Consider the following 15,364-nt stretch of genomic DNA (forward strand, 5'->3'; position numbering starts at 1 on the left):
CTCCCTTTCTATAACCCACTTCTTGCTAGCCTCAGTTTATGTTTATCCAAGCCCACAGGAAGTGGAGATAAAGAGGAAACAGGAAAAGACAACATGTCAACCAGTAGGAGAAAACAGAGCGTTAAGGGTGGGCCCCCAGTGGACTAAGAGAAACGGATTTTACGCAAGTATTAAAATCCTATTTTCTCTACCCTCCTTTGGGGGGACACCGGGGACATTGTGGACATCCCAAAGCTCAGAAGAAATGGCACGGAGCACCTTTCTTCCAAAACTTGCATCCTTGGATGCAAACACATCAGATTTGTATAACCGCGTGAATTTGTGTACAGAAGACCACGTGGCCGCCCGACACAGCTGTTCACTAGAGGCACCATGGCGGTCTGCCCAAGAAGCACTCAAAGACCTTGTAGAGTGCGCTCGAAGATCATCTGCAACAAGCTGCCCAGTCCCACTATAAAGTCTGATGGATTACAGCCACAATCCACCGAGCAATAGTCATCTTGGAAGCTTGCCAACATCTCTTGCGTGCATCATAGAGAATCAAAAGATCCTCAGTCTTTCGCACATACTGAGTTCTACGCACATAAATGTGTAAGGCTCGGATTACAATTGAGAGAACGAATGGAAGCTTCGCGTTCCGAAGACCTAGACGAAGTCAGGGCAGAAATGAATGTCTTTATTTAAATGAAAACTAGACACCACTTTAGGGAGGAAAGAAGGCTTGGTTTGAAGAACTGCCCTGCCCTCATGGAAAACAAAAAAAAAAAAGGAGACTAGCAAGATAAAGCAGCAAGCTCTGAAACTTTTCCTGCCGTAGATATAGCCAAAAGGAAGACGGATACGATGGAATTTAAATTTGTGACCTGGAAGACAAAAGGGTTCAAAAGGCGGATGCTGTAAAGCATTCAACACCAAATTTAAATTTCATGGTGCTACAGGAGGAGCAATAAGAAGTTTCCACATGAAGCACCCCCTGAATGAAAGTGTGCACATCATGCATGACAGCGAGACTTCTTTGAAATAAAACCAAAAGGGCTGATACCTGACCTTTAAGAGAACCAAGGCACAAACCTGCATCCAGCCCATCCTGAAAGAACATAAGTAATCTGGATAAACGAGAAAAGACGTAGGATACCCATTCTTTTCACACCAGGTAATATATGTCCTCCAGACTCAATGAAATTGTTGCTGAACCCGGTTTACGAGCCCGAAGCATGGTTTGCAACACACGCTCGGAAAAACCTTTAGCTCGTAGGATCATGACTTCCAACAGCCACGCCGTTAAAGTCAAACGATCCAAACCTAGATGACAAAAAGGTCCTTGAGTTAATAAGTCTGTGCGTAGCGGCAGACGCCATGACTGACCTCCCGCCAAGGAAAGCATGTAGGTGTACCAGGCCCTTCGAGGCCAATCCTAGGCTACTAGAAGGACTGGAACATCATACCTTTTTTTTTTTCTTTAAACACCCGTGGAAGCATGGCTACTGGTGGGAAAAGGTAAACTAAGCGTTACCTCCAAGGAACAGATGGTGTCTACTGCGATAGCTAGAGGATCTCTTGCGCGGAAGCAGAAGAGGTGAACTTTGTGGTTCATCCGAGACACCATCATGTCGACATCTGGCGGATCCCACCTGTCCACTAACTGACGAAACACCTCCTGATGGAGGGACCATTTGCACGGATGCAGAGTCTGCCTGCCTTGAAATCGGCTTCCCAATTTTCTATTCCGGGAACAAAGATAATCATGACCGCCTGAAAGTGTGTTTCAGCCCACTGAAAGATCTTGTCCGTCTCTTGCATGGCTAAGGGACTCTTGATGCTGCCCCGATGATTAAAGTATGCCACTGATGTGGCATTGTCCGACTGAATTTTCACCACCCTTCTCTGAAGCAAATGTTGCGCGCTCATAGGTGCTTGATACACTGCCCATAGATCCAACGCACAGATTGTAAGCTTGGATTCCTTCAGAGTCCAATGACCCTGAAAGCGAGCGTTAAGACAAATTGCCCCTCAACCGTGAAGGTTGGTATACGTTGTGATCAAAGTCCAATCCCAGATAGAGAATGGATGACCCCTGCAGAGATTTTGTTTCTGCAGCCACTGCAAGAAGCGAGTGACGCACATGCGGAGACGAACGGAATACCTGGCCTGACAGATTCAGATAAGATTTGCTCCATTTCGACAGAAGTTCCAACTGTAACTCCCGTGCATGAAACTGAGCAAAATGGACCGCCTCGAAAGTAGATACCATCTTGCCTAGAAACCTCATGGCGAAATGCACAGAACTCTGTTTGCCGATTTCATCATCTTCTGCAAGACAATGAATCTTGTCTGGAGGCAAGAACACCCGTCATTGTTCGACACCCGACAAGAGTGCCAAAAAGATCATGTGAAGATACCGGGATTATCTGGCCCAATGCTACCCACTTCACGCTGGCTGGCCACCCACGGGTGCCTTCCTATGCAAGGGAAGTCCACCCAGTACCTTTCAGGATTCGTATGGTCACTCAGGCAAATGCAGTTATAGAAATACAACAGTATATTTATTGTCATACAAACAACACTAGAACATTATGTACACACAGTAAATAAATGCCAGGCAGGTTTACCACATCATCTGTCCCTCACCCCAATAGCTTAAGTAGCAATAGTCACCTGGCTGTCCAGACTTCACAACCCATGGATCTCTCTCAGCTGCATATTGTCACACGCCGGTCCCATAGTTAGGTGCCGGCGCTGTGACTTTCCCTTTAAGAACCATGATTGTGCTTACTTCTGCTTCAGAGACATTACTCTCACACACGTGTTCCTTGCTACCTTGATCTGGACCTCCTCCCGATTCTCATTGGTCCTGGAGCACTATTTTAACCTCCCATGATTATGGACTCTTTGCCTGTTCTTCGTGTTACTCACTCTGCATTAGGATCTGGCTGCATACCTTGACCTTCCGTTTGTCTTACCTGCTCGCTGAACTATGGACTGCTGCCCTGCGTCTATACCCACAGTTCAAGCTATCATCTCTACTCGGCTGCTTCAACATCACTGTACTTACTGTGGGTTCTACTGCCGATGTTACCTGTCATCTTTGGTTCCTGGCCGGCTCAGCTGAAACTCCTCTCCGCTGTTCATCTGCACGCTGAACTACTATCGTGAGTTGTTTGCTACACCTGCGCCTAATCTTTCGGCTCAAGTTCATCTCTATCTGGCTGGCTCTATACCGCTACATGTCGCTGATAGATCTACTGTCAAGTTACCTGTCACCTGTAATTCCATGTCTGGCACGGTTTATCCTCACTCTGCTGTTAACCTGTTTGCTGGACTGTTATTGTGAACTGCTTGCTGTACTTGTGGCTATTACTTCAGTTCAAGTGGCGTGGCTCTGTTCAGCTGCCTCATACTACTGTGAACTTACCTTTGCATCTACGACTGGATTACCTGTCACCTGTAGTTCCACGCACGGTTCAGATACTCCTCACTCCTCTTCTACTTCTAGGCAACATTTTGCTGGATGTGTTTGTGGTCATCCAAGTCCTTGGGTGTTGTTTAACGCTTATTGCTCTGCTATATAAGAATCACTGCGATACCAGTAACCACCTGCTACGTTGAATCATCTCTATTCTCGGATCAGCCAACTTCTATATACTACTCTGTTTGGACTTTAGCTGTACCAGTGATTCACATTCATCTGCTGTGTGTTACTCTGTTGGATCCAATAATTCTTATTCATCACCTCTGCGTTGAACTGTTGTATTATTCATCTCATGCCGTTGCCAAGGGTTACTAACTATGAAGTAGCATATGTGATTTGTCTCTGCAATTTGACCAACTGCCGTGTGTTCATCTCTGCCGATATATTTACAAATATTTTCTCTCATTCCTGTTGTACCATCAGTCAATACACTACTTTGCAGCACTACTACTATCGCCTGTGTTATTATTATTATCAGTGATGCTTATGAGCTGTGAACTTTTAATCCTGTGAATATCACCATTCTAAATACCATTGTGTTCTGCCTCCACTATCCTCTACTAGTACTCTATAGTAGAGGCAAGGGATCTACAAAAATCATTCAGAGCCGTGACACATATATAGACTCTAGTTAGAGACTGACAACTCAAAAGCTAGATATTGCAGTCTTCATGAATGAACACCCTTCCCCCTTGGAGTGACTCCTTATATAATCGGGTCTAATTTCCACAGTCTTTCCCCTCCCTCTGCAAACCCCTGGGTCTATTCTCCTTAACCATTGGTCAGTGTTGGACATGGGGGGGTGGGTTTGAGAGGGGAGTGAAGATGAGCTGTTGTTCCACAAAACCTCCCCTGTTAAATGGCCTGTCTGGACTAGCCTGGAGAGAAAACAATGGACACTAATTAGCTTTCCCACTCAGCATCTTACAACCTTATCCCTACCCATAATCCCCCTGACTTCAATGCAAGTCATCAATATACAATATACATATGTACACTAAACTACAATGTCCCCTTAGCCACACGTTATTGGACAATACAGTTGTAGTCTGGTGAGCTGGGGAACAAAAGCATGGGCTATAAAAAGTACTTGCTATAATCCACATTATGTGAGAAATGAGAAACCGAATGCTCACAGGGTTATCACACTCATTTTGTCACAGATCATCTGCTGGGATGGGATCAACTTGGACTTTTTGAAGTGGAGAACCCAACTGTGAGATTCTAGAGTCTGGATAACTACTTGGATAAGAGACCGAAGTCCCTCTGGAGATTCTGCCTTTAAAAGAAGATTGTCTAGGTAAGGGATGATTGTAATTCCTGTGGACCTTAGCAGAGCAGTTATGACCGCCATGATCTTGGTGAAGATCTGTGGGGCCGTGGCCAAACCAAAAGGGAAGAGCCTGAAATTGGAAGTGCACTGACTGAACCGCAAACCTGAGGGACTGATGATCTTTCCAGATGGGAACATGGAGATAGATATCCTCGATATCTACAGCCACCATGAACTCTTCCCCTGTTCCATGCTGTGGATGAACAACCGCAAAGCTTCCATCTTGAACCTGGGCACATTGGTATTCAAGGATCTTGGATTCAGAATGGGTCTGAATGAGCAGTCTGGTTTTGGCACCAGAAAAATGTTGGAAAAAAAAAAAAATCAAACCTTTGAATCTCGCATCGGAATAATCACTCTGGAAGAAATGAGGGATTGTGTCACTTCTCGTAAAGCCAGTCGCTTTCTTGGACACGCTGGATGCACTGTGGTAAAAAAGCGCTCGAGGATAACGAGCAGATCGATCTTGTACCCCCGGTCCACAACTCCCCATACCCAGGCATCAGCAGTAGACTGAAACCACAGACCCCTGAATAAGAGAAGACGGGCTCCCACACAGACGACCACAAAGGGGGCAAAATTCCCGTCACGCTGACTGCTAGTCTGCAGGCTTAGCTGCTGGACATCGAACAGACCAGGCCTGACGCCCACGCTGCAAACCACCCCCCTGGGGGCAGATGACTGACCTCTGGAGGATTAGCCCGAGGAATATTGACCTCCTAGAGCTGTCTGAAAACCGAAATGACCTGGACATTTGTTTGGGAGCATTTACAGAAATAAAAGTGCTCTTTCCTCCCGTTGCTTGACTGACAATGGAGTCAAGCTGAGGGCCAAATCAAAAACCCCCGGAGAAAGGAATGGTCTCAAGAACCTCTTTAGACTCAACATCAGCATCCCAGGACTCAAGGCAGAGAGTCCGACAAGCCAAAACCGCAGAGGCAGATATTCGTGCCCCTATCAAGTCCGTCTCCCCTAAAAAAATAATAAAAAAAATAAATAAAAAAATCTGTGTTGCCATCTGAATTGACTCCACCAACAGAAGTAGTTCAGAGGACGGTCATCCTGCCAACAAACCTTCAGACAGTTGTTCTGACCAGCGTTCTAGAGGCTGATTGACCCATGCAGACGCCATGGCGGGCCACAAAGAGAAACCTGCCACCACAAAAAATAGACGGTGTCAACCTTATGGTCTGTACGGTCTTTAAGAGTGGCTGCGTTGGGAAGAGGGATAGTAGTCACTTCGGCCAACCTTGCAACAGCAGCATCCACATGTACTTCCCATTTAGCAAGAACTTCAGGAGAATAAGGGATAGCATGATTGCAGCCGAAGAGACACCTGGAACTTCCGATCTTTGGAAGCACAAGGCTCAGCCAACAAATCTAATTGAGAAGAAGCGGGAAAAGACAGATTGTTTTTTCCACCGTGCAAAGAGAGAAAGTTCCGCAGCGACGGGGACAGCCGCCTCAGCAATGCCAAGCACCCGACGCACAGCCTGTATTCATTCCTCCACACAGACGCTCAGAATGAACCTCCTGCACCACAGGTGGAGTGTCCATGTCAGAATCCACCGCTAATTCGCCCTCCACCTGGGAAGAACAGTCAGAATCTGACAGATTACCCTGCAGGGGTGCCGCCACCCGCTTGCGCTTATGTGAGGAAGACTGTGTAGCAGATTGCAACATCAGCTCTAAAGAGGAGGAATCCGAAACTAAACCTTGTACCGAGGACACCAGCCCCGTACCCAGGCCGGTTCTACAGAATCTGCCACTACATTTCCAGCCGGACCTTGACTTAGAGAACCAGAATCCACGTCACTTGACACAGAGGGAGGGGGATTAGAAGAAGGACCGCCCACAGACACACTGCAACTATTAGGCAAGTTCAGCCACAGTATTGGAAAGAGACAGAGCACAGGTGGGCTCCGCTGAGTCAGAACCAGTGCCTGACTGTCCGGACGGTAACTTATTACAGGCAGCAAAGGTGAACATCAACATATATGTTAACCCAGTTATACCCGCACAGATTTGCCTCTGACATGTTAACAGATGGAACAAAAATACACAAATAGCCAAATAAAAACAGTGGAAAAAAAAAAAAAAAAAAAGTAAATAAGACAAGCAGCACACAAATCTAGTAGAGAGAGTAAGCCTGCAATACAGCTAAACAGCCCCACAATCTAAAATACAAAACCCTGGGAAACAACCACCCCCAACCCGTACCTTATAGGACATAGGACAGAAAAAGGGAGAAGCTGGAGCTGTAAAATTGCTGCCTATTCTGGTGTCTGCCCACAAAAGGAGTGAGAGACCACCAAGGAGGAAGTGCAATAGAGGAATACACTTCATCCCCCCTCCCCAGGGCCCAGCACTGAATTGGCAAGCATCCAACAGGAGAACCCCCTCAACTAATTCAGTGTCTAGCAGGGCTCACTATCTTAGTGACCCTAGCTTGACCCAGTCCCCTTAAGCATGGATTATTTATTTATTTTCAATTAACCCAAAGGCTGCCTCTATTAAAAAAGACAGCCTACTTAGGGGACACACTGCGATTTCTACCCCACCACCCTCACTCAGCACTGTGCTAGGCGAGGGTACACTTACCTGCTACCAATCCTCCTCACGCAGTAGCTGCAGCTCCTTAGTTGCGTGCACAGCAATGGAGGACAGGCAGCCTGCCAGGCTCCTAGGAGGGCTAAAACGTTGGGAGAGGGAGGAGGGGGTCTGGCATTGAAAGCACCTCCGCTCTCCCTCTCCAGACAACGCACAGCTGTCCGTGCTGTGCATTGTGAGTACAGATAGCAGCAGTAACTGACAGCTGCGGCTGCAGTTCTGTAAGCCGCCAACTGTCACATGACCGGAGGAAGAAACCTCTGATTGAAAATAAATAAAACTCAAATAAAATAACTGAAGAGAATCAAAAAGGGACAAACACAACCCCATAGCCGGGCACTTAAACTAAAAAGGAGGCTAGCAGGAAGTGGGATATAGTGAGGCAGAAGCTAGGGCTTAGTTAACTGAAGTTCTTAAAGTGCCAGATCGCACTGTCCCTACTCTATACCCCATTGCCCACGGTGTCCCCCAAAGGAGGATAGAGAAAAGGTTTTTGTGCTTGTACAGATTGCTCAATAAATTTAAGAAAGCTATTTTATAAAACTGTCATATTGGTTATCCTTTACATTAGTTGCAGTCAGGGGGTAAGAATACCCCTTTTTTGGGCAACGTAGAAATGTACCTTCCATGGTTGAGGGGAAAAAAAACCCACAAAACAAAACATATACATGGGGGTTTGACAGGGAAGTCCTCCCCAGCTATTGGCCCCATTGCAGCTGCACCCCATGCTATTATAGTAGTTACACCTTTGGTTATAACCCTCCGACCCATTGCTTTGACGGTCACAAAACAAACAAAAAAAAAAAAATCTTCCAAGCTAAAAAGTGTATGGGTTATAGCACTGCCATTGGTACCAAGAGTTTTACTGCAATTAACCTTTATGGATTTAAATACAGTGGTGGTTCTAAATCAATTAAAGCATGCAAGATTTAGCCTTACCGGCTGAGCAAAGGAGGATGGCAGGAAAGTGGGCTGTGCAACATCTCCCAAAGAAGTTGATGTACTCTTCAAAGCAACGGTTGACTGGCTAACATCAAGCGGTTTAGATACAACAGGCATTGGAGACACTACATGCCGTTGAGCCATAGTTTTGGGGAAAGTCACTGGGAAGTTACTTAAAGTTGGTATAGGTGCAGATGTAAACTGACTCAGCATATCCACATTCAAGGCACAGTCTCCTCTCTGGTTGTACAAAAAAAAAAAGAAAAAAGAATTTGGGAATAAAATGAAGCAATAAAAAATGTTTCCATTATATAGTTCACAAGACATATGGTAATAAGCAATTCAAAAGGTAATATATACAAGCTGCTAAATATTTTTTTTAAATGGGGTGGGTGGCATATGTAGAATATGACTACATGATGGCTAATAATGTAAAGTGTCTACAGTTAATTTTAGAGTAGCTAGACAACAACAATAAAAAAAAAAGTTTAAATAAAAAGGAGCAGAATACATAAACCCTGCAATAAGCCTCACACTTTCAAATAGCATAGCTTTACAATGATCTTCATGCACTTATTCAGTGAAAAAATAATGCTGTAAATGCTCAACGTCACAAGCAATCATGTAGCAAACAACTCCCTCCATCAGAGTACACACAGACCCTTAGAGTTGGAAGCAAGTCTAATTGCAGGCCACAAAAATCCACTTTAACCTAAAATTCTGCATGTGCAGTAAAATAAAGTATACCAGTTTTTTGTTTTTTTTATTTAAACATTTTGTATAGGGAAAACACAATATCAAAATTTATTGCATCAACTCTCAATTAATGCATAGAGAATTATGGCTAAGCCATATTGGCATTTCAGATTATAATGGAACTTGTGAATCTTCATCATCCCCTTTCTCAAACTGTGAGAGAGCTTTGCCTATTTAATCACATGTTTGCAGTACTTTGAGGAGAATATGTCAGGCCATAGCACTGGTGAAAATAATGTACATCTGAAATTATAGTTAGGTGACAGCAGTTTGAGAATGAGCATAAGACAGTAGTACTGTAATGTGATGTTTATCCTCATTATCCCTCCCTCTGAGGATAACCATTTGATCTCTTGTCCAATGCTCATAAGGTGGTCAAATGATTATAAAAATTTACCACAGCATAATCCTATATTTGGCATGAGAACAAAAAAATGGCAAATATTCTTAAACAATGCCATATAGCTAATAATGTTGTACAAGAGAAGAATCAATACTAGTATGGGTGGTAATTAAGCAATTGAATGTACTGCTAATGAATCCTCATCCTACTTTGTAATTAAACCAAATGTGATGGATGGCAACATTTGTCAGTCATATAGAATGCAAAACAATCTGTGTTTGCAGATTTTGGTCACAATGCTTCACAAATGAAATAACATATTGCATAGCAACAGAAATAAAGGAGTGTACCTGCACAATGCCAATCATTGCAAGCACAGTATAAAGTTCTTCTTTTGTGAGCTTCCCAGGAGTAGTTTGATTTGCCACTGCCCATATTTGCCCCAGTGTTTCCCGAGGAAGCCCAGATGACAGAAGAATTGGATACAATTTGGCTGTATCTATTCCAGACGTAGAAAGGGTTGTTTCTAAAATACTCTTGTAAACATCTAAGAAGGAAAAGATAAAATATAAAATAAAAAGTATAAATCTTTAGACGCTCTTTGAAAACCCATCTCTTCTTTAGAGGTGACCTTATAACCAATAACACTATTCAAACTAATACACCCTAACAACTGACCCAATTCCATTCTAAGCCACATTTGCTTCTCTTGTTTCAGCTGTGCCCGCTTCCATTTAGAATGTAGGTCTCTAATGAGCAGGGTCCCCCATACCCTTTGTTTTCATGTCTGAATTCATTTTGTCTGCCTTTTATGTCACTGTTTTATGCATGCACTGTTTTCCCTACTGTACTGTAGTGCCTTACAAAATAAAATAATAATAATAATGCACAAATTGATAGCTCATGTTTTAGATCATTATGTTATGCTCTCTCTTTACCAAAGACAAGTCATTCGGTCACAGAATCAAATTTTCATTATGCCGACAGTCAAGGCTCCTCAGAATGGAGTAGCATAAAATTGTTGTCACAAAGAAGCAAACAGCATAATCCCATCTGTGACAAATAGCATTTCTCAAAAGAAATTACAATTAAATTAAATAGAGCTTAATCATTCTAAAGTTGAAACTAGACTTAAAAATTTAACAAAACAATTTTGATATTTAAAGTGAAACTGTAACAAACATCCAATTTGAAATTACAATAAAACAACAACGAATAGGAAATACCTGGGACAAGGCTGTCATTGTAAATCCAAGAAGGTAGTATCGGCTCAGCTGTATCTGTTGTTGAGAACATTCTAACACCAACTGGAGCAAAAAAGCAAAAATAATCCATAATTTGAAATCTCTGGCATTTACTACACTAAAACAAAACAAAAAAACCCAAAACATTCTGCTATGCTGTATAGCAGAGACTTCCTGAGCATGCTTTGATTCAAACAAATCATTTATATATTTGTCACATTATGTGGAAAGAGTATAAATATTTCTAACTACTTTAGAGGAATAATAGAGACGTTTTCCACCTAACAAATTTAAATTTTACTAATTAACTACCTTTAACAATTATACTACTTTGTTGGCGGTCCTTGTATGAGAATGCAGATGCTCCAATGGAAAGCCTTCTGTACACTATTCATCTCTCTGTGTAGCAGGGGACTCTGATCCAGCAGCTCTAAAGGTGATCGGCAGAGTACCTGGCTATATGCAATCCCCAGTGTGCCTGGATCACATATAAATAACTTATTGTATAAATTTATTTAAAGGAAATAGCGCAGGGTGCTTATGTATATAATTGCAAATGTACTTATGTTTGATATTGTATTGCACTTTTTTAGTAGGAAATGTATTGGCCAGGAAAGGGATTTGCTTTTGTTTGTAAACTTGCTAGAGAAAATGCATTCATGTCTGAGGGATATGTTTGATTTCTGATAAGCATTTGTAAGTCTGTTGTGTAGTCTAGAGGATGTCTTCATTAAGGCTAAATAAGTCTATTCAATGTGAGTGACCAACACTTTAATGCACAACAGGGGGCCGTTACCTGAATGCAGGTCGCTTTAAACAGACAGGAGCTCTAAACAATGGAGACAGCACATCTGAAGAAATCTGGGTGATGTGCAAGTTATATTGTGCTAGATGCAAAATTAAATTACATCCTGAGATCTGTGGGAATATTCTAGACGGGTCGGAGCCAGATAGGTCCAAGAGGCTGGCTCACCCATGCTAGGAGTTATGTCAAACCTGTATAAAAGGTGAGCCGTTTGAAGCAAGTGATGTTTATTTGCACTCACTGGTTAAAGATACATTACATGCTCAAAGACCTACTTGAGAACATCTTCAGTATTGCTGTATTCCTGTGACCTGCAGATTAGACCCTAAATCTAATCCGTTCTCCGGCTGTCTCTGAGGTTTGGACCCAAAGTTTTCCAGTACCACCACTCTGCCTGCTACCCATGCAGCCCTGGCGAGTGTGATAGACCAGGGGGGATCTATCCATAGCTTCCTTGATCCATAGTAAGAGGTCAGGAGTACCAGCCCAGGTACACCAGCAATGAGATAAGGTAGTAGCGTCCGTTATCCAGAAGAAACCCGGTAAGGAGTCCAGTGGTGGCAGCCTTTGTAAGCCTCACTACTTCGGCAAGAGGGCGCATTTAGGATAACAAAAGGGAACGGTGGCAAAGTAAGCCCAGCCGGTTCCCAGCAACAACAGACAGGGTGGCATAGGCGGTCCATCCTGTCACACCCAGTATCCGGCTACATACAGCAAATGGTGGCGACTCCAGTGGAAGGACCCTCACCAAAGTACAAATAATAGTAAAACAAAGTTATTTATCTGAATTGATTTTTAAAACAAAACCCAAAAAAATATATAGCAGTTCTTATGCAGAATTATTTCTTTCGTTGCTCGAATTGTTTCAGTGGAAATGTCCTGATAAATTTGGATCAGATAGAGTGTCATTTTATAGCTGTAATCACAACCAGACAAACCCATATTTTGCTAATTTCTTAGTCCACCATCTAACATACCAGAGCAAATCGGAGTAATGCAAATAAATATTAAGAAATGGAAAACACGCTCTCATTTTCCCAATATTGTAGACATTTTATGGATATTAAATACTGTTTAAACCAAATATATACTTTTCAGTTATATGATGGCCACCCTTTAAACACATTTATGCGACGGCTATAGACAGAAAATAGACAATGTGGAGAATATTGCTTACATATGTTACTACACATTTTCAGAAGCAAATTAACAGAATATGGAAAAATCTTGGCATCTAAAAATAGGTAACAGCAGTAGGTAAGATAGCATTTTACTCAAAAGTATTACCTGGTTTCCTAGCATGCAATACTGGTGTAGGATGCATTCTGGCATCTCTAGAAAATCCATCTAAATTTCCTTTAATGGCTTCCATGGCATCATCTCTGTTTTTTTCAGCAGTCTGAAAAAGAAGCAAAATAATGTTTATAAGCAGTCATAGTAAAATTGCATAATAGAAAAACGATGCATATTTATTCGTTTAGCATTAAATATGTGGAGAGGGAATAGAGACATCACTTACATTAGGCTACACCAACTGGAAGCAGTATAAGGTCAGTTAATGTACAACAACAAAATGAAACAACTTTCTGAGAAAAAGATCGATAGAAAAAGTTCAATTAGCAGAATACCAAACAGAGTACCAATGGGAAAGCCTGCAGCCTGTGTATATTATAGAGAAGACATCCTTTTCAGAGAAAGGGATTTAACAGCAACTTTATAAAGAGCAATTAAACAAACAAAAAACACAATACATTTGGCCTCCAGTCTAAATGAGTACAGGCATCAGTGATGGGGATGTCCCAAAGGTTTAAAATGGGATTAGAGAAATGGCCTCCACAGCAGTATGACATTTATCCTGTAAATAGTAGTGAATCTATACAAAACAATGCAGCCACTTATACAAGTGATCAACAGAAGCATAACATAGCTCTGGTGATGAAAAGTTGACTGTTTGTGTGCAAGAAACCCCAGAAGAACAAAAGAGAACTTGCATATTAAACAGTATAGTTTGTGATGTGATGCACTTAACCCAAAGAAAGATCGAACATCTGGCACAAACTCCTAAAGAAGACTTTCTGCATAGGATGGCTGTAAGATGGGGAAGACTGATACAAGTTGGCCAGCTTACCATAAATTGCAATATATAAATGTAATGCATACAAATTGAAGATAGATTAAAGTCTTAAATCTTAAAATTATATATAACTTTTTTTTTTTAAACTAGCATACATTTGACTTTTGCAATATCAACTTTTACTAACCTGTCATCAGCAACAAGACAATTTCTTGCAAACCATTACGGAAATTAAATTTACAGACACATGACTGTATATTATTAGTAGATGGTGAGCAGACTATTAGGATAAAGAATCGTGCTTTAAGTAGTAGGTATCCTAAAGTCTGATACATATGAAGCAACCAGATGTATACTGCTACCATCTTTGGGTTATAAATGCCATAGTTGCCAACATAAAACTTATGAGGACAGTTTCTGGACATGTACATTTAAGTCTGTCATATGTAGTACTGTCTAGGGCTGTGTTGGTTAACCTGTGACATTCCAGGTGTTTGTGAAACTACAAGTCCCAGCATGCTTTGCCAATATATAGCAGCTTATTGCTGGAAGGGTATGCTGGGACTTGTAGTTTCACAACACCTGGAGTGACACAGGTTAGCCAACACTGGCCTAGGTGGACCTTGGTTCACTATAGTCTCCATAACGATATTTTTTGATCCACAAGTTTAGATTCTTGGACGGTCCTATTAAATCTGTTAACCATGAAAAACTACAATTTTGTATATAATGCACACTTTATATTGTGTTTTGCTTTAACTAATCAGAATGATTTCTGTTTTTCTTTGCAATTACACTTTCTACTGCCTAATTTAGAAGAGATTGCGTTAGACATTACAGAAGAAGTCTAAGCTAAGTATTTATAAAATAAACCCATACACTGTTAATGGAGTTTTGATAATTTCATAACTTACTTTGGGTTTTACATTACTTAGCAATCTTAACTTCTGCTTTTGTTCTTCAAACTGACGTCGTTTTCTTTCTTCCTCTAACATTTTCTGCTGTTGTTCAAATATTTTTCTGAATAATATAAACACAAAACATCTATTAGAGGCTGCATGGATAATACTTATTTTGAAGTGTTATTTATATATCTTCTGTAGAGTCAATATGCAATAGTGTTAAGATAAAGGAGGGGGGGAAGGCATGATTTATAAAAAAAAATAATAAAAAAAAAAAAAAAAAATCCTTTTTTTTCCCCTTCTACTTTATACTGTGATGAATCCCTTTCTCAGATTCCATCTGGGGGACACTGCTACCATGGGGGTTGTAGTTGGGGAGTGTGGAGTTGGCACTTAATTTGTGGCCTGCTGACAGACTCCTCCCCTCTGCAACCCCCTGTAGCTCGTCAGTGCAATTATAAAGCCCTCAAGGAAGGAAAGTCAAACAACCAAGAAGCAAACAGAAGAGCAGGAACGCAATGTCCCCCAGATTTAATCAGAGAAAGGCATTTATCATAAGTATAAAAATCCTCTTTTCTCTTTCTTCCAAACTAGGGGGACACTGCTATCATGGGGCCGTACAAAAGTAGCCCCCTTTAGATAGGGACCGCTCTGGAAGCCTGACTACAGCCAAAGCTACCGTCTGAGAACACGAAAAAGTAGAACTGATAAAATTTGGTGAATGTGTGGACAGAGAACCAGGTGGCCACTCGGCACAGCCGAGGACCCATTCCGGGCAGCCCAGGAAGCCCCTACAGACCGGGTGAAATGTGCCACTATGCAACTAGGTACAGACATATTGACGTTAAGACACTCCTGTTTTATTGTAGAAGCCATTTACTAATGG

At 41.9% G+C, this 15,364-nt stretch overlaps 1 protein-coding gene across 1 annotated transcript in view; it reads right to left on the reverse strand.

The window, feature by feature from the left end:
* SYNRG (synergin gamma) overlaps nucleotides 1-15,364 on the reverse strand; it is a 95,330-nt gene that overhangs the window by 42,705 nt on the left and 37,261 nt on the right. Inside the window, exons 4-8 of the mRNA XM_075195722.1 lie at nucleotides 14,491-14,596; nucleotides 12,790-12,901; nucleotides 10,680-10,760; nucleotides 9,804-10,000; nucleotides 8,352-8,594 (exon numbers count right to left, since the gene is read on the reverse strand). Coding sequence (XP_075051823.1) covers nucleotides 8,352-8,594; nucleotides 9,804-10,000; nucleotides 10,680-10,760; nucleotides 12,790-12,901; nucleotides 14,491-14,596 — 739 coding nt within the window. The remainder of the gene's footprint in view (nucleotides 1-8,351; nucleotides 8,595-9,803; nucleotides 10,001-10,679; nucleotides 10,761-12,789; nucleotides 12,902-14,490; nucleotides 14,597-15,364) is intronic.

The sequence above is a fragment of the Mixophyes fleayi genome, chromosome 2 (genome assembly GCF_038048845.1).
Source record: "Mixophyes fleayi isolate aMixFle1 chromosome 2, aMixFle1.hap1, whole genome shotgun sequence".
Taxonomy (NCBI): domain Eukaryota; kingdom Metazoa; phylum Chordata; class Amphibia; order Anura; family Limnodynastidae; genus Mixophyes; species Mixophyes fleayi.